General features: G+C 44.2%; 1 protein-coding gene across 1 annotated transcript in view; it reads right to left on the minus strand.

The window, feature by feature from the left end:
* The window catches only part of Snx30 (sorting nexin family member 30), a 97246-nt gene that overhangs the window by 8540 nt on the left and 63765 nt on the right, over positions 1–24941 (minus strand). Inside the window, exons 4-8 of the mRNA XM_034503453.2 lie at positions 15896–16054; positions 10495–10690; positions 9035–9234; positions 2714–2800; positions 1041–1193 (exon numbers count right to left, since the gene is read on the minus strand). Coding sequence (XP_034359344.1) covers positions 1041–1193; positions 2714–2800; positions 9035–9234; positions 10495–10690; positions 15896–16054 — 795 coding nt within the window. The remainder of the gene's footprint in view (positions 1–1040; positions 1194–2713; positions 2801–9034; positions 9235–10494; positions 10691–15895; positions 16055–24941) is intronic.

Here is a 24941-nt window from a genome sequence, read left to right on the forward strand (position 1 = left end):
TACTTTCCCCTCTCATGTGTGTGTGTGTGTGTGTGTGTGTGTGTGTGTGTGTGTGTGTGTTAGTTAATGGGAATGCTAAATCTGGGGTCCACAAATCAAAAGGATATATGAATAAAAGTCTTTTTAAATAGCATTGCTTTCCCATGTAATTCCATATACCTTTATTTAAAAAGAGTGTTTTAAAGTTCAACATTAAAAACAAATATTATTGTGGGCTGGAGAGGTGACTCAGCAGTTAAGAGCACTGACTGCTCTTCTAGAGGTCCTGAGTTCAGTTCCTAGCATGGTGACTCACACATATCTGTAATGGGACCTAATTCCTTCTGGTGTGCATGAGGTCTGTCAGCTTCAACAGATGACTAGAGGGGGTCCATGGCATAGGGAAAATGAAAACATCTTATGTAAACCCCAAGATAACATGAAGTAACCCCAAAGCCTCCATTAACTGGGGTACCCATGCTGGTATCACTGGGTCTGAAAGCATCAGCTTCCCAGATCAAAGAGCCACCTCCTCCAGCAAGAGGGAGCCCAGAAGAGCAGGGTCTCTGCTTTGAAACCCAGCACAGTCTGCCAGGACACTGCGGTAATTCACATGAGGCAGGTTAAGGATGGGACAAGGGGATCATGTTTGGGGATTTCTGGAAGACACCTGTGGTGGTTTGAATATGCTTGGCCCAGGGAGTGGCACTATTTGGAGTTGTTAGAGTAGGTGTGGCCTTGTTGGAGTAGGCATGGCACTGTGGGTGTGGGCTTTAAGACGCTCATCCTAGCTTCCTGGAAGCCAGTATTCTGCTAGCAGCCTTCAGATGAAGCTGTAGAACTCTCGGCTCCTCCTGTACTGTGTGTGTCTGGACGCTGCCATGCTCCCACCTTGAAAATAATGGACTGAACCTCTGAACCTGAATTGAAGCCAGCTCCAATTAAATGTTGTCCTTATAAGAGTTGCCTTGGTCATGGTGTCTGTTCACAGCAGTAAATCCCCAAGTAAGACAGTGTCCACGCAAGGCTGTGGCTACTAGGACACACAGTGGTGTGCTCACCTTCTCATAATACTGGATATTCTTGTCAGCCAAGCCCACGAGCAGCTGCCGGAAGTCGTGTCGCTTGTTGCTCTGCCACCTCTCCATATCAGCCTTCAGGTCTGCATTGAAGCACTCCATCCTATCCTGGCACTTCTCCACATCTGCTGGCACCTGGAAGGAAAACATATCCTGGGCTCTGAAGTGCGACTGGGTTTTCCTACTGTGAGCTTCCCCCACAAACACTGTTCTAAATTAAAATGTCAAAGTGCTCCCTGGAAAGCAGACCCTGGAAGGGCTTGTAAAAAGCACTACCCTGCCCCAAGAATCATCTGACCTATCCAAACAGAACAGAGACACGAGGGAACCACCCCTTTGTGTCAGAGTAAGGGGGTGTGAAGTCCTTTTAGGATCCACTCAGCCATGCTGACAAACAGGTAGAGATTTAACATTTGCTAAAAGCAAATGTTGCTTGAATCTTGAAAGTTTTAAGTCCCCAATGGAGCCCAAATGTCCCCAAGCTACAGTTACTATTTTGAGTCAGTAGCTACCAACCAGAGCAATATCAACATGGTGTGGACAGGACTGAGGGACTGGGCACCTTCCCTTTGAGGTTGCCCAGTTTATGAATGCCAGGGCTGCTAACAGCTGCACACTCATGCTTGCAGGTAGCTGACAGTGTGACTGTTTCTTGTTTGTGGGTTTTTGTGACAATTAACTGATGAGGAACACCTAGAATCCCTCCTTGTTTCAATACTCTCGTTTCTGTGACTGAGGTAGTCATGTTCCTGTGCCTGACCGACATGGGATGGAAATACCCAAGGATCATGGATGGGTGCTGTCTATCACAAGGTACAAAACACTGGGGGCTGGGCCACCTATTAAGGCCTCAGATGGTAAAAAAATGTCTGAATGGAGGATGAGCTACAGCACCCACACAGGCTCCTCCATGTCAGATGTGGTGTCTGTATGGTGCCATGGTTCTTGTTGTTTGCTGATTTGTTCAGTGCTCAAACTCAGTTTCGAGTGTTGTAGTGCATTACAAATATACATTCTTGAGTTCTTTTTGTGGACAGGACATGTAGGGCATTTACATGCACTAACATATAAATCTCTACCTATTTCTTTCTCAAAGCAAGGCCAGAGATTCATGTAAGATGCAGGCAGCTTTCGAATTCTAGTGTGGATCCATGGTAACATATGAATCAACCTAGCAGACATGCATCCACTTGCTATACTGGATACAGACACATCTGCACCCTGAAAGGCCAGGCAATCCCCAGAGCTACTCTTTGACTCACTTCACCCACCCCGAGTCCCAGATGACTAGCATAATATCATGTGAGGTAACTCTTTAAAAAAAAAAAAAAAAAAGCATAAACAAAGTGAAGGAGTGTTATCTCCGAGGTCTAGTCTGGGTTTTACATTTCCCAAGTCTGTTCCACGGAGGTGAGGACAGATGACTAGTTCTGATGTCAGACTATCTGCCTGAACGTTGGTCCTTACTATTATCTTTTTAATAACATTCCCTACTCCCATCCCTTCTGTGAATACAAATAAAACTTCCAATCACAAGTAAGAAACAGAACCACCGATGGGTAGAGGCAGATTATGTCCTTCAGTCTAAGGATGAGAGGCAGCAGCCGCAGGGGGCCCGAAGCTGCCACCCACCCTCAGCTGGGTGTTATCCTGACCTTGGGCCGCTCTTCCTTCCTCAGAGCCACAGCTTCCAGTTTGGCTTCGTACTCTGCTTGAACTTGGTCCCTCCTCTTCAACACACCCTGTGGAAGGTAGAGAAAAGTTTGTAATAGTCTTCGAAGAGGCCTCCATCCCCAAGCCCTGGCCAGATCACAGTGCCCTGGGCCCAGCCATGTGCTCCCAGGACAGAAGCTACACATGGCACCAGCTCTAAGGGCAGGAAGGAAGGAGAACCAACCTTGGAGGGTGGGCTTTCCAAGGAGGAACCCAACAGATGTTGACAGCAACAAATTTTGGTAAGAACAAGTTGGGGAGCTTGGCACCATTGCCACACTGCTGGGGGTCTCAGCTTTACCATGTACAAAGACCTCCGGCAGACACCAAGCTTTACACTTAAAATGCAGGGCTGTCTCTGGGCTCAATAGAAAAATCTTAGTAAAAACAGTTCTTAATTATTATTATTAATTTATATAATTGACAAAAATCATGCATATTTACTCTGCATAAAGTGTTCCAGAATATATGCATATTATGGTATGGCTAAATTGAGCTAAGTAGGAGACATTACCTCATACTTGTTTTCTGTGGTGAAAGCATTTAAATCTACTCTCAGCAGTTTTCATGAATGCACTAATCAGCTACACTCACTATGCTATAGAATGGTTATAGGAGAGTTCTTGACTTTTTGATCTGCTGGCTGATCCCTGGTAGACTCATCTTCCTGTTGTTGGTTCTCTATTCGGGGTCAGGTAAAGTATGCAGAGACTCAGGCCCTACGCAAGGGTTCAGTCTGAGCGAGATCCTGATATATAAGAGGATGTGTGTACAAGAGCGCTGAGTGATGGGTCTGAGTCCTTCGATTCATACAGCAAGCTTACAAGGAGTAGCAGCAAATGGGCCCAATGAAATCCAGCTTGGGAGGGCGGGAGATGAGGCAAGCCTGGAGCTCAGGTGAAAGGCATTAGGCATGTTCACTCTTCAGTCCATGCTAGCAGGTAGCACCAGAGAGGGATCATCCCCTTGAGCCTGCACACCAGGTTCCCTTTCCTCCCCTCAGTCTCAGCACTGCTACTCAGACCCCAAGTGCCAAACACAAAGCTTGCAGTAAAAGAAGCACAGCTCGGTTCCTCCCTCAACCTTACGGTACATTTAAAAATGGCCAGTCACAACAGTGAGAGCTTTTCCACCCACTGCCTCCAAAGCCATGGGTTACCAAGACAGGTTCTAATCATAAATTCCACACAGAGACCTCCTAACACAGCATGAAGCGAGGGCAAGAAGGATCCATTCCTGGACTAAGTGTTAGACACTTGGTATCCCTGCTGATGTGCTCCAGAGTGAACACCCAAGGGCACTCTAGGCCCATCTTCTAAAGGAAATCATCACTGGGATGACAACTGAAGTCTTCTCCTGATGATTAGAACCTGCCATCATTCACCTCCCATTCACTTTCTTGTAAGTGTTCCACACACTCATGAATGTCACCAATGGGGCTTTCTGTGGTGACAGACACACGCTCTAACACAGCCGTCACTAGCACCATCTATGTATAGAGTTCCTGACATGTGGCTCATGTGACTGAAGAAACAGATGTGTGTGTGTGTGTGTGTGTGTGTGTGTGTGTGTACACATGTACATGCAGGTTGCCACCAAGACCAGAGGTGTCAATCCTGCTGGACCTTGAGTTATAGACAGTTCTGAGCCACACAACATGGATGAGAACCATAATTTGTGTCCTTTGCAAAAGCAGAAAGTGCTCTTAACCACTGAGCCATCTCTCTAGCCCTGAATTTTTATTTACTTCTTTAAATTTAAAGTTAAATAACTCTTTTTATGGCCAGTGGGTACCATATTAGACAGGGTAAATCTAAAAAGGAAAATAACAAAAACCAGGGGTCATTTCTGATTTCACAAAGCATAGGCTATAATCTAAATCTACTGGTCTGGTACTGGTCTGAAACCAGTAGATTTAAATGTCAGGAATACTGACATCATCCTCTCCACCTGAGAGAAATAAACACATGATGGTGTCTCTATGTCTGTCTCTGTGTCTGTCTCTGTGTCTGTCTCTGTCTCTCTCTGTCTCTCTCTGTCTCTCTCTGAATGTGTGTGTGTGTGTGTGTGTGTGTGTGCGCGCGCGTGCGCGCGCCCCTCACAGAATGCTGCACATCTTACTGAAAAAGGCATCTTTTTAGTCTAGCACTCCAAGGAATGACGCTGCACAGACATGTACCCTGTTGTTGTGACAGGAATCTCAGAGGCAGCGTTCTTGAGACGATGCCTTGGGACTGTCAGCCCAGCATGTGGTTCTCTCTCCTGTTTTTTACTGTGGCACTTGGCTGAGGATGCCAAGACTCCTAAAGAGGGGTGTGAGAGAAGATGCATCACCTGAGATGGCTACCATAGTCCATCTATTCATGCCATCCAACAAGGAGGGCAAGAGGACCTCAGATGATGCTGTGCCTCACTTTCCACTTGGTCTGGCTGCTCTTCTATCTTAGCCTGTGACACCGCAGCTCACCTGGAGCCAATGGGATGTTGTCTTCATGAGCAGGCTGTGGGGAGGACCTGGGCTTACATCACTGGACAGTATAACAGGCTCCCAACAACCTGGCGGAGGCGAAGGACACAGAATCTACTGTGTAAGTGAGGACACTTGGCATGGTGACAATACGGCACCTGTCTTGAGGCCACACTGCTGGATGGCAGGGCAATAGCAATTCAGTTTCCACCATCTTCTGACTTAAAGTTTCACAGTCTAACCATAACCCGGCCATGCTGAAGGTTGGGTTCTTCTCTAGGGACCCCTCTACACACTTCTGGCCATGTCAAAGATGGCTCCCCACTCCAATAACACAGTCTCTGTAGATTCAACTGGCCAAACCAGCTTATGACAGTTAGAGGGTTGGCCCTATATAATGGGGTGGAAGCCAAGAGGCTCCATCTACAGAGTCCTTCCTCCCCACCCCCGCCACCTGAGCCTCTCTCTGTGTCACTAGCTCTCCTCCTCTACTTCTGCCTTTAGGTATCCTGATTCATCAATCTAGGGGCAGAGAACAAAACAAAACAGCTTTGTGTCTGTAGAGCTTCCATGCCAGAGAGAGGGGGGCAGACAACAAACAAGGAAGCTATACTGGAGGCAGGCAGCACGAAGTGTCACCAAATGTGGGAAGGACTGGGGGTTGGGGACAGGGTGAATTTAATTCAAGACAGAATGAGCTTATCTCGGATAGCATGTGCAGAAGTGGAGCACTTCAGCCTGGCTTTAACTGGTCCTAAAACTCTGGAGCTTCACTCGTGTTCTGAGAAGATGAGGAGAAGCTGACGACTCAGTTTAGTGCTCACTTTTAACAAGAAAATGTTGAGGAAAACAATTTTTAAAAATAGGAGGAAATTATAAAATATTTAAGAAACCTATCAATAAATATATGGATTCTGATGGATTTGGGGGAAAGGACTATGTGAGACAACTTGATCACTACTAAATATGTGACCATAGTTTAAAAACTGGTTTTTAAAATTCTCTCTGTCTATCTGTCTTCAAACCCCAGTAATCCTCCTGTTTCTGCTACCCTCACCCCATCCTCTCTGGATATGTTGGAAATTTTCTACAAAGAATCATCAAGCAATACAAACATAATACCTGTCATCCAAAACGTTTGCAATGAACCAACAGTATCAATAGGAGACTTAGAATTGTCAACTGTGACAATGAACCAACAGTATCAATAGGAGACTTAGAATTGTCAACTGTGACAGGTTTGTGGGAAACAGCCTTCTGCCTACAATGATGAAGAGAACTGGAGGAATCCCAGGCATGTTCTGTGGTTTGACTTCCAATATCAACACTGAATTTTTTTTCCAAGAAAATAGCACAGTTGTGGGTATACAGCAGAGATTACAATACCTCTCCCCAAGCTCAAGCTCATGCCTTCCTCTTGTGAGGCTGTGAGCTCATAAGGTGTGGGAAGGGAAAGAGGCTTCCTCAAAGACTCACTCTGGTTCATTCAAAGGTAGCACCAATAACGACCAGGGAAGCAAAGCAAGCGGAATCTGCTTAGTCCTGCAGCCCACCCAGTACACACAGGAAAGGACTGCATCCAGGCCTCCAGTAACTCTCTCTCAATTTCCCTTTTCCTAGCAAACTCCAAAGCCTCTCACACAAATATAAAATACCAGAATGTTTGCCAAGCACAGTAGTGTACACTTTTAATCCCGCACTTAGAAGGCAGAAGAGGATCTCTGAGAATTCAGGGCCAGCCTGGTCTGTACAGAGAGTTCCTGGCCAGCCAGGGCTCCACATAGAGCTCCTGTCTCAAAATAAAAGATCAGAAAGCTTTTTTGAAAAGAATTCTCTTAGGGAAGTAAAATGTGAAAATAGATTTTTAGGCAGCATGAATACACAAGGGAACCAATGCATCACTGAAAATCTTATCCACGCGCCTTGGGCCTCAACAACCTTAGGACAATGCTGTCTCTGCTGTGGAGTCACCCTGCGCATGCATCCCTGATCAGTCTCCTTCAGTAGCTGGCTTACCTCAGCTGGCACTGGAACAGAGCTCCAGTTTCAGAGGCTGTAATCAAAACTTCCTCTTCACCATGCCCTTCCCCCACAACACTGCTGGCAACCCTCCTTTCGGCCCCACTAATCTGAGTGCAGTATTTTGGGGATCAATGATTAAGAAACTCAGTACAATGCTTCCCACATGGGGTGAAGAAGAGAAACAACCCACTACTTCCTTGCTGTGTCTTCAGTTGCTCTGGCAACCCAATGCCTAACACTGCAGCCCATGCTTTAAGATGCCAGATAAGTCTCTGCTTAACAGCAATTTAAATCTTGCTCTACCACAAACGTATGTTGAGTATTAACATATTTGCCACATGTTAGAATAGAAAAGCCCTACAACTGTGGGCGTTTGGATTCTGTCTGAATAAGGGTGGGAAACATCCTGATGAAGGGTATGTGTGTATACAAGAGTCAAATCCACACAAACCCCAACGACTGTAAAAGTTACTTTTTGTTTACAAAAGCAAGCACTGTTAACCTCGTAAGCGAAGTGAAAACGTTTTGGTTCATTTCATAATTCGGGATGCCTTTCTATACTTGCTTCAGCCACACATCAGAAATCCTTCCTTCCTATCTACCTATCTATATCTATAGTAAAAAGCAATGTAACAGATGACAGTGAGTCGCAGGCTTGGGGCCAGAAGGTTTGGGTTTCAGCCTCTATTCCAATAATCACCAATCCAGGCCTCTGGGCTAGGCAGGCGCATGTCTGTACATGGGTAGTTAGTACAGCATGCATCTCTTTGGTAAGTGGGAGGATCAAAGTTCAGGGTCGTCCTTGGTAACCTGAAGGGGGCTGCTTGGAAGTAGGCTGTCAACACAGAGCTTTTCTCACTGTTGGAAGGCAAATCCTTTCTCTGCCTGGTGCCACCACCACAGGGATCCCCTGAAGCTGCGTTCTCAGCCAGTCTCTGTGAGCCACCATGTGGGACATGAGAACAGGTCATCCGTAGCTGTATACACGCTGGTGTGTTCTCACTTGCTGCCACTGAGAAAAAGCTTATTTTGCTCTTATACCTTTTATATATGACCACATTCTCCCTTAAGTTCTTCTTATCTCTTCCTCAATTTCCCTCCCTTGGTTTTCGTGTTCCCTTGGTTAGGACTTCTCAGTTAGGAACCTTGAGATCAAAGCTGTGATGTCCCTCACCCTCCTGGAACTGTTTTACATGTTTGCAGTTGTGTTTCACTGTCAAACAACATCTTTTGGACTTACTTTCTAAGATTTCCTCAAACTGCGGTTTTCACCTTTACCAATTTTATTTAACAAATCATATACTTTTAAATTAAATTTTTAGGCATCAGTGCTTTGCCCGCTGATGTCTGCAGCATGAGTGCCTGTGGCCTGAGGGGGCTAGAAAAGGATTCTGGGGACTGGATCTACAAACAACTGAGAGCCACCATGTGGGTGCTGGGAATTGAACCCAAGTCCTCTGGAATGGCAGCCAGTGCTCTTAACCACTGAGCCATCTCCCCAGTCCCCACAAATTGTGTTTTTAATTCCCTAAATTATCTGACCATCTTCCTTCACAGCATCCCACTCCTGTTTTAATTTAGCAGTAGGAGAACACTGAGAAAATTTCTTCCAACCTGTTCTTCCACTTAATTCACAGTCTCTGCTCACCATATGTCCTATTTATATGACCTTGGTATTAGTCTTCCCAACTACAAAGATGGGATGTATATCACATGCAAACAAGCAATAATCCATAGGCTTTTGGTGAGTGTCCAAAAAAGCAAGCCGGCTTACCTTCATAGAGTCAGAGTACAGACTGTATTCCCTGAGCACAGGCAGAAACTCTTCTGTTATGTCATCTGTCAGCTCTTCCAAGGCTGTGGAGCAGTTCCCAATGCAGGCTGACACGCCCTCCAGCGGCTCTGCCAGCTCGCCTTCCAAGGCGCTCCACGTGGAATACACAGGCCCGTATTCCCTCAGCTCTACGAGGTACTCTACAGGAAGAGACAGCCATTGGAATCCAGCTAGGGAGCACCCACTGGTGCGACCGACTCAGGGATCCACAGCCCAGACCTCTCTGAACTAGGACACACAGCCTCGGCTCTTCTCTTTCCTGGACACACTCCCCTTTAAGTGTAACATACTTCTAACATTTTTTAATATCTAAAAGCTAGTGTAAGTTACTACTAACATACACATCTAGGATTCTTGTTAATCAGAACCAAAATACCTTATGGGGGGAAAAAGATTAAAAGGCAAACCCAACGAACTTCTTCAGAAATAATTACCCCCATTCACGATGCTGCAAGTGAAATGTTTTGGAAAGCAATGGGGAAGACTTTCATATAGATTCAGAGGCCTCATATCCCCTGGAACTGGAGTTATAGATGGTTGTGAGCCACAATGTAGGTGCTAGGAACTGAATTCAGGTCTTTTTCAAGAGCAACAAGTGTTCTTAACCTGAGTCATATCTCTAGTACTCCAGAGTGGGGGCTTTTTTTAAAAGAAAAAAGTCAGTCACAATGGAAAACCAATGGTCTTACAGGGGACATGCTACTGAAAGAGATGTGGTCTCATAGAGGTGACTTGCTCCCTCACTCAGTGGTCCTATCAGTGGTTTCGGGGAATAAGGAAAAAAAAAAAAAATGATTTCTTCACCCAGCCCTCCATTTGTCTCAGGGCTCCTGTCATTTGACAGGATATGGCTGCCGTTGTTTAACTGAATAGGCCTGTGTGCTGTACTTCCTGTCTCAGCACCATTATATTGTTCAGGTGTCTGCCTACACCTGTGTAAGGGGACAAGGTTAATCAGGTGACCATGACAGGAGGGGGGAGACAGGCAGTGGTGACAGGGACAGCCTCAGATGTGAGCAACTCCCCAGCTCAGAGGAGTGGATGTGAAGTGAGGCGGGGCAGGGATGAAACACTAAATTCAAAAGCTCGATGGCTCCTAACCTTGGCAAGTGCAGGCGCACACTCTTCTTCCGAGCCATCTCTAGGCTACGTTTATTTCTGTAATCATTGGCCCTGTGGATGAGGGCATGGAAACAGCCAACACCACACTGAGTGCAAGTCTAAGGACTGAGTGCAAAACACATTCCAGACACCACCAGCCCCTCCCTCTTTGTATCTGGGTTTTAAGCAGAATAAGGCCTGGTTCTGTCACTGCAGAATGTCTTCAGGTTGTTTCAGGCCAGCATAATGCATGCCATTCCCACCACTCTGGGCACCATCAATCTCAACAAAGGGCTCACCTATTTCTTCTTTGATGATCCGCTGGGCTATCCGATCGATGGTTCCCAGTTTGAGTGCAAAAGTGTCTAAGTAGTCACCGATGGCTGCAAACTCCAGAGGCCGACTCCTCAGCTTATAGCCTCCAGTGACATGCTTGACTGACTCACCTACTCTGGTCAGCAATGCTATCCCCTGCTTCTTGTAGGCATTCAGGTCCTGCAGACAACAACACAACCTCTAAGTCACACAGCCTGGGCTAAGGGAACCAACCGGCTTCCAAAGGCAGTGTCTCATTGGAGATGAAGAACCAGAAAGCAGGAACTGTGAGGACCACATACACATCATAGCCCCACTGTGGGAACTCTTCCTGTAGAGGTCGAACATCTGCCTACCCTTTAGGGCAAACCAAAGTACAAGTCTAAAGTCCAAATCAAGGAGCCATGCCTCGAGACAAGAAAGTCTCACCCCAGTATGGCTGACAATTTCCCCAAAGCTGCAAAGATAGATCTTGACTAAATGTCCAGAGTCTATATACACTAGCATCTCCCAAGGCCATGTGACCACATGCAATTGGGAAGAATTATATACAGCTATCTGTGAAGTAAAAGGGGGAGTGGCGAGATGAAGTGAGGGTCCAACAGGCCCTATGATGGAATATCAGTAGTCACCAGCCCCACTCTTGCAAAAAGTCACAGCTACTGTGACAAGATGGTAGCTGATATGCTTGAAGGAGAGCATTCTACAGTAGACTCCCCATCCCCCAGGCTCACATCCACATGCTCATGCCCAGATTCCCTGTCAACTTGGCTGGGTCCCAGACCCTCCAGTCCAGTGGCTCTCAACCTGTGGGTTATGAGCCCTTGGGAGGGGTGTCAAACGAACTTTTGACAGGGGTCCTGCATATCAGATATTACATAACAAGTCATAACACCAGCAAAATTACAGTTATGAAGTAGCAGCGAAAGTCGTTTTTGGTTGGGACTTCTCTACAACATAAACTGTATTAAAGAGTCCCAGCACTAGGAAGGTTGAGAACCACTATTCTAGTGAAATACTGCTGTCTTTAAATGCAACACTCTTTCTAACACAATTTTAAAACCTCTGGCAAAAACACCCCATGCTGTCTTTAGGACAAAATTAAATGCCTAAGGGTCATTCCTCACTCAGACTGAACTACAGCCACAGGAGGGTGAGGGGAGGCAGTGGAGAAGCCACAGAGGCAAACTGACTGCACACTGACACTGTAGACAAGTTTTAAATCAGAATTTCCTGTGGGTCAAGGCAAAGGTGGGCAATGGATTGGGCCTTTAAACCTCTTGCACCTGAATTTTCAAAGAGGAAGCACACAGCATGGTGGCTCCCACCTTTGGTCCGAACACTCAGGTGTAGAGGGAATCTTTTGTTCTATGTGTAGAAGCATCCAACTGTCAATAAAACAGCCTATGACCTACTAGCTTAGGCAGGAAATAGGGAGGTGGAAATTCCAGTACACAGAGAGGATTTCTGGGACCAGAGATAGGTGTGGAAAGATTTGCTCCAGACACAGAAGACAGTCACATGAAACTGAGGACCAGGTAACCAGCCACATGGCAAGACTCAGAATAAATATGAAATTATGCTAAGAGCTAGTCGGGAAACAAGCAAAGGTTTGGCCGAGGCATTTATTCATGAAATAGTAAGTCTCAGAGTCACAATTTCTGGGAACAAAGTTGACAGGTGGAAAAACACGAGGTTACAATTGGCATTAACTACATGAGAAGGTAGAGGGAGTGAATCTCTGTGATTTCCTGGCCAGCCTGGCTTACACAGTAAGACTCTGTGCCTCAAATCAACCCACCAAACAAACAAACAAACAAACAAGCAGCTCTCAGGGCTGAGCTGGTGGTGCATGTGGATCATTCCAGCACTGGAGGCTGAGAATAAGGATCAGACACTCTAGCTCGGGCGGGCTACAGAGTGTGGCCTGCCATCACCACTGTTCTGTTGTTGTAAAGAGACGCCAGGACCAAAGCAACTCTTACAAAAAAAGGCATTCAACTGGGGCTTGCTTGAAGTTTCTGAGGTGTAGACCAGTATTGTCATAGCAAGGAGCACAGTGACATGCACAGTGCTTTAGAAGCAGCTGAGAACTACATCCTGATCCACTGGAAAAGACAGACATACAGACAGATCCTGATTGTGATCCACTGGTGGGAGTTGGGAGACAGACACTTAGCCTGGTGTGGGCTTTTGAAATGTCAAAGCCTACCTCAAGTGACACACTTCCTCCAACAAGGCCACACCTCCCAATCCTTTTCAGATTGTGCCATTCTCTAATGACTAAGCATTCAAATCTATGAACTATGGGGGGAATTCTCTTATTCCAACCACCACAGTCCCTATCTCAAAACAGCAACAAACAAATGCATATACAGCACCCCTGTCTGGGAAACAAGCCTCCTGCTCCCATTCCTTCCCATAAGTTCCCACTGAGCTTTCTTATACTCTCCCAGAACCACTGGCTTCTTCTTGGGGAGTTTGGGATGAGGGCATGCCATCACCAAGAGAGCTATCTTGCAAATGCTGCTTATAAGTGCTTCATCTAGGATCTTGGCCTCACTGCATGCTATAAAATACTTCCCTTCCCAGCTTAGTGCCTGAATCTAGCAGCTATGACTACCCAAGGGACCCTTGTCAAGATCAGGCCTACTGCTACTCATAGGAGGAAGACCCTTACCTGAGACTCTAGCCATTCCTTCCTAGACCCCCCTGACAACTGTATGTAACTCTCCTTTGTAGTAAGAGTGAGTTTACATATAGCACAGAAGCTGATAGGAGGGGGTATTCATCTGTACAACTACAAGGAAGTCATGGCCTACACTGGGGTAAGACTGTTTCAGTCACACATGCTCCTGTAAGTAACCCCTTCCCTGGGGACTATAGATAAAACCAAACATATTCACTGGATCAGCTCTGGAGGAATCATTATGTTAGTCTGTCATTGGTCTCCTGCTTGGGAAATAATAGATGTTTGTTGACCTCTCACTTCAGGGAAGGTCACACAACAGTGTGTAGAAGGAGAACAGGGAGAGTTAGTGGGGAGAAACAGCTACTGTCTCATGACTGTAGAGCTGCAGCTTTCTAAGAACAGAAAGTTCTGTTTCTTCAGACAGGGGTTCATGGAGCTCAGGCTGGCCTTCAATTCACTATATAGCTAAGGATGAATTCCTAATCTTTCTGCCTCCACCTCCCAAGTGCTGAAATTAAACATGTTCACCACCCCAAGCCCAGGTAGAACTCCTTGATTTATGGACTACTCTCTCACATTCCCTTACATGGAACTGGATTTTGATGCAGACACTGAAAGACCTTATTACACATCTTAAAAAAAAAAAAAAAAAAAAATCTTTGTCATACTGTTTAGCCCAGAACTCTCAATTCATCTCTCTCCAAGATACACACACTCTCCCACTAATTCTTCACGAAGATTCCTAATGACCAGGAATCCAAGCCACAGCCCTCTCCTACTTCATTCAGTAATTAGGGCAGCCTAGGGCTTCAGAACAAAGGACCTGCAACCTCAGAGCCAACTAGCACTCTGGGAAAACAAGAAACTTGGAAGAACCACACCCAAGTATCAGTATTCTGAGAAGTGCTAACATTTAAACAGGCTCAACCTGTAGGGGGGGCTAGTGCATTGGCAGCCTTCAACTGAAGCTAAAAACAAAACCTGTTTGGACCCTGCCAGGTAGTTTCCATGAGTGGAGAACAGAATCTTCTGGGAGCCTCAAATGTCAGCAGCTGCTATCTGTACACATGTCTGTTTTTCTTGTAATTTTAACCAAGAAAAAAAAAAAAGGACCTAGACTTCAACACTTTTGTCATTAGAGCACATTATATGGCTTGAATGCATGGATCTGAAACTAAATGGGTTAACTAGGGAGAAGTTAAGCTGCCTGAGGGTCTGAACATGTGACCCATTTCTGCACAGTATGAGTGGACTGCCTTGGATTTCAGGCCAGTTCTGCCAATAGCAAGTGAAGCACAAAGCCAGTGAACAAGCAACTTGAGCTCCAACAGTCTCTAGCAACACACTGGAAGCCAAATGTTTTTCTGGCAAATGACTGGAAAACACACCTAAGAGGAACAGAGTATTGGCAAGCAATGGCCAGGCCTTGTGCTACAGCTGGAAAGGGAGGCCTTAAGAGCCACAGGGCCCAACTTCAAGTCCTACTGATGTCAACTGAACAAGTTTAATCTCTCTGAACTTCAGTTTCCTTGTCTGAAAAATGAAGCTGGTTCCTTTCAAGGTTCTTGAATGCCACTCTGCAGGTACTCAGGCAGGGGAATGACCATGAAGAGGTGAGAAAAAGAATTCGGCTCACACTGACATCATCAACCTGAATCAAACTTGGGGAGTCTGATGCCAGGTCATTCATTGTCGGCACATTTAAAACACAGTACAGTTTGGGAAAAAGTTTCCTGAAAACAGTCATTCCAGTTCCAGGTGTACAATAAAGCTTAAGGCGTGACTACACAAACACTACTTAACAAAGTCCAAGTGCCATGAGGTGGGTTCTGTAGTTAGAAAGCTTAGAATCTGCTGTGGTCTCTGACCAACATAGCATAGAGACCAGAAAGTACATGTGACATCTCCCCTAGGAATCGGTTCTATTAACTGGGAACTGAAGATTAACAGTCTAGTGAGCAAAGAGTCTGGGATACACATTTTTGGGTGACTTGGGTGGGTCTGGCTCTACAGCAAAAGGTGGAAGAGGTCTACCACTACAGACAGAAAGAAAATCACCAGATGGCTCACAATGTCCACTCCCATCCTTTTGGCTGAAAAACAGGTAATCCCTCTTTTGAAGAGAGGCTCCTTTGTGTTTAATATTCCTGGTTCCTTAGTACTCTGTGGGCACAAGGACACCTTGGTGTGTAGGTGTCAGGCATGTGGAGGTCAGAGGACAACCTTGTTGAACTGAATCTTTTCACCTTTACATGGGTCCTGAAGAGAGGACTTGGCTCCTAAAGCCTTTGTAGTGAATACCTGACCCACTGAACCATCTTGGCAGCCCTGAAGAACATTCTTAGCAAACACTTGGTATTCTTTCTATTCTGTGCCTATTGTTGGTAAGCCTGCCAACCTACTAACTCTGCCAAGAAGTGTTTAATGGATGCTTGTGCTTTAGGCAGGTGAGATACTGACTTTCATTGCTGCTGAGGGGGACGGGGGGGGGCAGGTGCAGCCTATTCTCCTGCTGAATTCTAAATCAAACTGTGCCAATGCAATGGGCACCAGAAAGTAGAGGGCTTTTATGATGCCCACCTCAGAGGGCCACTCGTGGAGATGTCTCATAAAAGAGCAAAGCAGTGTTTGAGAAGGAAGGAGCCGGAGGGAGGACGAGCATGTGCAGGAGCACACGAGAATCCTGTCTGTACCTTAGCAGTGAGGAACACACTGAAGTGTTCATTGAAAGACAGCACGGGGTGATCTGTAATCCGTTTTAGGAATTTGTCCAACGCTTTTCTTCTGGTCTCCACAAACTCTTCTGAAAAGCGATCCACGACACCCTTCACCACAAACTTCTCAGGAAGTGGCTAGGAAACAGGAGGAGAACAGAGTCATCCAAATGTAATGAGTGAGCAAGTGAGCAAGTAAAGCTCCCCAGGCCGCCACTCCCTGCTGGAGTCTGTCCAAGAACAGTGCTGGCTGTTGGGTGGTTTTGTCATCATCATCATCATCATCATTATCATTATTATTATTATATGAAGCAGTATCTCACATAGTCAAGATTATCTGCAAACTTGTATGTCCCTGAAGATGACCTTGAACTTCTGCCTCTGCCTTCAGACTGAGATTACATTTTATTACCAGGTCACTTTATGCCAAGCATTTTACCAACTAAGCTATACTTCCAGCCCAAGAATGATAGTTCTCAATCTGTTAGATCTTTGTTATCATCCACAAAGATTCATGGGACACATGGCTGCAGCAAATGACAAGTGCCCTGTCAGCAGAGAACACTACCACATAGCCCCTGACATACCGAAAAAACAGCGCCTGTCCAGGAAATGCAGCTACACTGTCTACATACGCAAAGAAGATACAAAGAGAAGGGTGGAAGACAGACAAGGCCTAAGAAAAGAGATCGAGGGCTGGGGAGACACTGTAGTTGGTGAAGTACCTACTGTACAAGCACAGGAATCTGAATTCAAGTCCCAGAACCCATGTTTAAAATGAGGGCCAGGTGTAGCGGTGTGTATTTGTAGACAGGTAGATCCCTGGGGCTTGCTGGGCAGCCAGCCTTGCCTATTCAGTAAGGTACTACCCTGTGAAAGACTACATGTCCACCCTACTCCCCTACTCTCCCCCGCCCCCAACCAAAAAAAAAAAAAAAAAAAAAAGAAAGAAAGAAAGAAAGGAAAAGGGTAGAAAATGCCAGAGGAACAACACCCAGGACAGTCGTCCATACACCAGCCAGAGACACACGTGCACCCACATTACCTACCTATGCATACACACACACACACACACACACACACACACACACACACAAAAGAAGGGGAGCAGACAATATTGAGCACACAAAATTTATTAAAATAGATTAAGATTTTGTTCCCAGTTCAAAGTACAAGAACACAGTAAATAAAGAAATAAGGAAGTAGACACTCCCACAGCTGAAGATGGTCTTAATTTTCCTTTAGGTTTGTAATCAAAAGGTAACTTTCTTTGCTTCACTCATTTAATCAAATTTCTCTATCATAAATTTGTGAGTAGATACTGTGTAACAATTTAAACTACCTGCTCACCCGGGGAACTTTGGTCTTCAATTTATTTCCTTGGTAGCTTGCTCAAGCACATGGTTAAAGGTGTCTTTCTTACAACTCCACGGGGAAAAGTAACTGCTCTATACAACCTAAAAAATCTGAGTTCTGAGAAAAAGTAAAATAAAATAAAAAGTTCAGAAGGATGTAGACAAGAAGCTTTATCTGCTACTGCTGTAGGAAGGTGAACCAGTTCTGTTATTAGGGAACCCAGTAGAACTTCTGCAGTAAACTAAAAACTGCCTTCCCTTGATAGCAAAATAGTGCCTTTAATCCTAGTACTCTAGAAGGCAGAGGCAGGCAGATCTCCAAGTTCCAGGCCACCCAAGAGACAAATAAGTCTGTATCAAAAACAAAAACAACAAACAACCCTTCCGGTTTCCGTCTGCGCCCCAGAGCTGACCCTGTGCCACAGCTTTCCATACCCAAATTCTTCTTGGAGATAACCTGTCTCCCAGGAGTGCTGACACACAGGCTTGAAGGAGGGACAAGCCATAATCAGAGACAGAAAGACCAGCTAACACCAGAGATAACCAGATGTTGAGAAGCAAGAGCAAAAACATAAACAACAGAAATGAAGACTACTTGACATCATCAGAACCCAGTTCTCCCACAACAGCAGGCCCTGGTTACCCCAACACACCGTAAAAACAAGACTCTGCTTAAAAGCACATCTCACAATTATGATGGAAGACTTTAATAAGGACATAAATAACATCCTTAAAGAAATATAGGAGAACACAGGTAAACAGGTAAAAGCTCTTAAAGAGGAAACACAAAAAAAAATCCCTTAAAGAATTATAAGAAAACACAAAAAGGTGAAGGAATTGAACAAAACCATCCAGGATCTAAAAATGGAAATAGAAACAATAAAGAAATCACAAAGGGAGACTACCCTGGAAATAGAAAACCTAGAAAAGAGATTAGGAGTCATAATGCAAGCATCACCAACAGAATACAAGAGATAGAAGAGAGAATCTCAGGTGCAGAAGATGCCATGGAAAACATTGACACAACTGTCAAAGAAAATATAAAATGCAAAAAGCTCCTAACCCAAAACATCCAGAAAATCCAGGACACAATGAGAAGACCAAACCTAAGGATAACAGGTATAGAAGAGAGTGAAGATTCCCAACTTAAAGGGCCAATAAATATCTTCAACAAGATTATAGAAGAAAACTTCCCTAATCTAAAGAAAGAGATGACCATGAAGATACAAGAAGCCTATAGAACACCAAATAGACTAGACCAGAAAAGAAATTCCACTTGTCACATAATAATCAAAACATCAAATGTACAAAACAAAGAAAGAATATTAAAAACAGTAAAGGAAAAAAATCAAATAATATATAAAGACAGATCTATCAGAATTACACCAGACTTCTCACCAGACACTATGAAAGCTAGAAGATCCTGGGCAGATGTCATACAGACCCTAAGAGAACACAAATTCCAGCCCAGGGTACTATACCCAGCAAAACTTGCAATTAACATAGATAGAAAAACCAAGATATTCCATGACAAAACCAAATTTACACAGTATCTTTCCACAAATCCAACCCTACAAAGGATAATAGAGGGAAAACTACAACACAAGGAGGGAAACTACACCCTAAGAAAAGCAAGAAAGTAATCTTCTTTCAATAAACCAAAAGAAAATGGCCACACAAACATAATTCCACCTCTAACAACAAAAATAACAGAAATCGACAATCACTATTCCCTAATATCTCTTAACATCAATGGACTCAATTCCCCAATAAAAAGACGTAGACTAACAGACGGGATACATAAACAGGACCCAGCATTTTTCTGCATACAGGAAACACACTCAGTGTCAAAGACAGACACTAATTCAGAGTAAAAGGCTGGAAAACAATTTTCCAAGCAAATGGTCCCAAGAAACAAGGTGCAGTAGCCATTCCAATATCAAATAAAATCAACTTTCAACAAAAAGTTACCAAAAAAGGTAAGAAAGGACACTTCATACTCATCAAAGGAAAAATCTACAAAGATGAACTCTCAATTCTGAACATCTATGCTCCAAAAGCAAGAGCACCCATATTCATAAAGGAAACTTTACTAAAGCTCAAAGCACACATTGTACCTCACACAATAATAGTGGGAGACTTCAACACCCCACTCTCACTTATGCAGGTCATGGAAACAGAAACTAAACAGAGACACAGTGAAACTAGCAGAAGTTATGAAACAACACAAATGTCCCTCAACAGAGGAATGGATACAGAAAATATGGTACATTTATACAATGGAATACTACTCAGTTATTAAAAACCAATGACTTCATGAAATTTGCAGGCAAATAAATAGATCTAGAAAATATCATCCAGAGTAAGGTAACTCAGTCACAAAAGAACACATATAGTATGTACTCACTGGTAAGTGGATATTAGGCAAAGAGTGTGGAATACCCACAATACAGCTCATGGACCACATGAAGCTCAAGAGGAAGGAAGACCAAAGAATGGATGCTTCAGTCCTACTTAGATGGGGAACAAAATAATCAAGGGAAGTAGAGGGTGGGAGGGACTTGGAAGGAAGGAAAGAGGGGGAGGGGAAAAGAGGGAAGAATCAGGTATGGAAGGAGATGTACAGAGGGCCAGGAAATGGAACAGAGGTGTGTAGCAATCGGGGATGAGAACTGGGGGGTAGCAACCAGAAAGTCCCAGACGCCAGGAAAGAAAAAGCCTCCCAGGACCTCACGGGGATGACATTAGCTGAAATACCCCACAAAGGGGAGGGAGAACCTGTCAAGACCATATCCAGAGGTTAGGCATGCCCCCACCACACCCCATGAGGGATGGGGTCACCCACCTATTTCTAAAATTTTAACCCAGAATTGCTCCTGACTAAAGGAAACACAGGGACAAAGAATGGAGCAGAGACCAAAGGAAAGGCCATCCAGAGACTGCCCCATCTGGGGATCCATCCCACATGCAGACACCAAACCCAGACACTATAGCTGATGCCAAGAAATGCTTGCTGACAGAAGCCTGATACAGACAGCTGTCTCCTGAGAGGCTCTACCAGATCCTGACCAATACAGAAGTAGATGCTCACAGCCAACCATCAGACTGAGCACAGGGACCCCAATGGAGGAGTTAGGGGAAGGACTGAAGGAGCTGAAGGGGCCTTATCTGGCATCAGTGATGGAAGAGGCCCTTGGTCCTGTGAAGGCTCCAGTGTAGAGGAATGCTACGGTGGTGAGATGGGAGTTTGTGGGTAGGTGGGTGAGCATCCTTATAGAAGCAGGGTAAGGGGGGATGGGGTAGGGGGTTTGCAGAGGAAAAAGTTTGAAAGAGGATAACATTTGAAGTGTAAATAAATAAAATATCCAATTAAAAAAATAAAATGTACAGTGATGTAAAAAAAAAAAAACAATAACAACAAATAAAACCATTCCAAGATCCTGAAAAAAAAAAAAACAGTAACAACAAATAAAACCATTCCAAGATCCTGAAAAAAAAAACAATAACAACAAATAAAACCATCCCAAGATCCTGAAAATATTTCTTGTATTTTAAGAGTCTGGGACTTTTGCTAGACTACATAATCAGAATTAATAATACAACCTGAGGTCACTTATGTCTTGACTGATAGCCTACTGTGCTCAAGCTGTTTAGCCTGCCTTTAAGGAAACAATGTAACAACCATCCCACTTGCCTTGGACTTTTATAATCTAAACTAATGCATAGCTATAATCTTAAATTATATACCTGTCCATGCCCCTGTCTCAGAATGAAGCATGTGTATCATTTGCTGAATGCAGCAAGTACAGAGATTGAAAGCAACTTTCTAAAATAGACCAAAAAGGTTGAATGCAACATGTATGTATACTGGTTGCTAAACAATGTTCACAGCACTGTTTACTGTCTCCATCAGTTGGAGCTAGTGATGTAATTCCTTGTAAACCTTTGCTAAAGATTTCTGTAAAGTATCCCATTCCTTCCCATGTAATGCTTTCTGTGCTGTTGAAGAAAGACCAGTGAAGTCCTTTGTTTAAGGATGGACACAGCTCATACAACTGACAGACACAGAAGACACAGACACAGGGACATATTAGCAAGACAGCCTTCAGGCAGGCACAGATTCAGATCACACAACAGAGAACAGAAGACTCAGGGAACATAAAGCAGAGAATCCACATCTGGACCACTCTTGGTTAAATCACACTAAGGGAACATTCTTTCCTTAATTTGATACTGATACATTATTGGTGACTCAGAGATAATCACTAATGTGTTTAATCCATGCCTAAAAATATGTTTTTAAAAAAAAAAAAAACTGAAAACAGACATGCTAAATAACCTTGTTCTGAAACGGTATCTGCCAGAAAGACTCTAAGGTGGCACACCACACAGACTGCTGCCAACAGCTAAGCTAGGAGGCAAGAGAAGAAGGGGTGAGGAAGTGTGCTGTGCACACAGCGAGCCTTCCTCAGCCACAGAAGTGGCGTCACAGGCAACTGCAGATAAGTAAGCATAGTGAGTGAATAAAGCCAGTCTCAGAAAAACAAGTAGCACAGGTTTTCTCTTCTACGTGGCATCTAGATTTTATACATACATGAGGAAAATCATGTATGTGTAGACATGAATCTGTAAGAGAATAAAGGTGCTAATGGAGGGTGGGTTTGTTCAGGAGACCACATGTAGCTGTATGAAATGCCTTATGTGCCAGTCCTCAAGTCCACATGTACAATGATTAACACAATAAAAAGAAACAATGTTTGAGGTTTAAAACCTTTAAAAACACATTTTAAAGATGGGCAAATAGGGGTAGTGATGAAGTTCAGTGGTGAAATAACAATATTGGCAACCTCCCCCCAGACCTACAAACAGCCAGTGAGCACATGAAAAGATGCTCACCATAATTATTAGGGAAACGAATCAAAACCATAATGAGTTTGACATTGTCACACACACACACACACACACACACACACACACACACACACACACAATCTCAACATTCAGAAGATTAGGACAAGAAAAACCTAAGACCATGCAGGATTACATAGCCAGACTGAGCTACATAGCAGGTCCCTATCTCAAAAAACAAATGAACAACCTCAAGTATCTGTACAGATATATGTTGGTTGATATAAAAAAAAAAAAAAATTCCTACCTGTAAATCATTACAAGAATCAATTGGATGCCAGGCAGTGGTGGCGCACGCCTTTAATCCCAGAACTTGGGAGGCAGAGGCAGGCTGATTTTTTAGTTCAAAGCCAGCCTGGTCGACAGAGTGAGTTCCAGGACAGCCAGGGCTACACAGAGAAACCCTGTCTTGAAAAACCAAAAAAAGCAGGGCAATGGTGGCGCATGCCTTTAATCCCAGCACTTGGGAGGCAGAGGCAGGTGGATTTCTGAGTTCAAGGCTAGCCTGGTCTACAGAGTGAGTTCCAGGACAGCCAGGGCTACACAGAGAAACCCTGTCTCGAAAACAAAACAAAACAAAACAAAACAAAACAAAAATTGGAAACTTCAGGGTTTAATTTTGAAACACTCACAACTCACATTATACACAGTACTTAAGAGTTTGGGGTGTACGTTACATATGCTTTTAGCTTCTAAACCTGGTCTGTAATCTGAAATAAAAGCATATTTCCTATATATTATCACAGAAAAACTTATTTCTAAGAAGAAAATCTATACACAACTGCTCAGTAATGGAATGTTCAATTTCTTGTCTGAGTCTGAACTTCTGCCTGCACTCAACAAAAGTTTACCGCTCACACATGCCAACACTCGAACCTGTGCCTTCCGAACCTTACCAACTTGATATTCCTATATACCCCACTCAAGGCAAAAACCACTGCCAAATAAAGAGGCATCAAGATTAAAAGCCATGCCATCAAGAAGAGTAACTGTCAACCCTCGTTTAATTCATAGTACTTGCAAGTTCAATCAATATCCTACTATTAATATCCCTACTGAGTAAGCTAAAAGTACCTCAAAAAAGGAGGGAGAGGCTAGAGTCAAGGACACTCACTGCTCTTACAAAGGGCGAGAGTGTGGTTCCCAGCACCCACCTCAAGTATCTTAAAATCGCCTGTAGCTCCAGCTCCAGGGACCTAAATGCCTTCTTCTTGACTCCATGTCATCTGCATATACACATCAAATAGCACACACATGGGCACACATACATGAATAAAACTGAAGTAAGTATTTTATTTAAAAAGTGGAGTTGGGCAGAAAATAAAGTCATTTTATCATTTCAAATTAGGGAAACAGTTGTTGCAATACAAACTCTTTTCATTAATTCCAGTGAGAAGAAAGCTGCCTAGTAAATACATCCTTCGTCTTCAGGAAAAGCAAACCTTCATATTGCAAGTAGAATTCAACACCAAAGGGTTAGATAGATGAATGTAAATCACCTCCCAAGCCTGCGCGTGCCCACCTGACTGTCCATGTGTCTGCTGTGCATTGAGCCATACTGAGCAAAGCAGCGGGGAGGCCAGTGAGCACCCGCAGAGGCACAGCAAAGCAGACGGGTGTCTGGGGTGGGGGCGGGGCACAGGGGCTGCTTAACTCCTCTATATACACTGCTATACATGATGAACACCTCTCTAGTGAACAACAGGGTGTGCACTTAAGTGTGTGCTATGAGAGAGCTCAGGCTGCAGCCTGATGGAAAGGATGAGACCCTAGGTTCCATCCCCACTACTGCCGGAAAATAAAAAAAAGGTAAACTAGAACAAAAAGAAACAATTTTAATTCTCAAAGATTAAATACAACATTATATTTTTAAAATTTGTTATGGGATATGTCATGTTAAGTATTCATACTCACAAGGATACTCCTGAAGGTGGTAGATATGTTAACTGTCCACATGTAAAACGTACATGTATATTAATGTACATCAACTTACAGGGAAACAATGTGGGCAAAGTCTCCATGGAGACTCTGATGCCTCCATTACATGATAAAAAGAGTGAACTATGTCTACAAAGGCAAACACTCTACACACTTCCAGCTCCCAGCACATATGGTTACTTCTTTCAGCTTTGAAAATTCCAGAGGAGCAAACCAATATAAAAGAAAGAAAGAAACCTGTCAGAATACTGCAAGACATGAAAGGGCTCTGGAGATTTTGAATATGAAATGTCCCCTTATGGACTCAGGTGTTAAAGGCTTGGTCCCTAGGTGGTGGAGCTATTTGGGAAGGCGGCACCTGGCTGGAGGAAGCAGGTCACTGGGGTTATATGTCTATGGGGTTATACTTGGCCCAGGTCCCTCCTGACTCTGCTCTGCTCCCCAGCTTTTCTTGGGAAACCGGCTTCAGCCACGTGCTCCCACTGTGGGACACTCTTACCATGCCTCAGGCTCAAAGGAACGGGTCCAACTAACCAGGGTTGGAAAGTCTAAGCCAAAAGCACCCTCCTCCTGAATGGTTTCTGCCAGGTTTGGTTTGTCAGTGATGAAGAGTCTAACAGCCCACGTGCTGTCTGTACATGGTTTAGGATGTGGTTCAGTGGTAGGAGTGCATGCTCAGTATGTGGGAGATGCCCTGTTAACCCTCAGAACCACAAAAGGGGGTGGGGTGGGGCAGGCAGGATACTTTAAACAGGCCAGGATTTATGAAGTCAAAGTAGAAAAGACTGAATTGAAAGTCAATCAATTTATAAATCATCTTGTGA

This window comes from Arvicanthis niloticus, chromosome 5 (assembly GCF_011762505.2).
Source record: "Arvicanthis niloticus isolate mArvNil1 chromosome 5, mArvNil1.pat.X, whole genome shotgun sequence".
Classification (NCBI taxonomy): Eukaryota; Metazoa; Chordata; class Mammalia; order Rodentia; family Muridae; genus Arvicanthis; species Arvicanthis niloticus.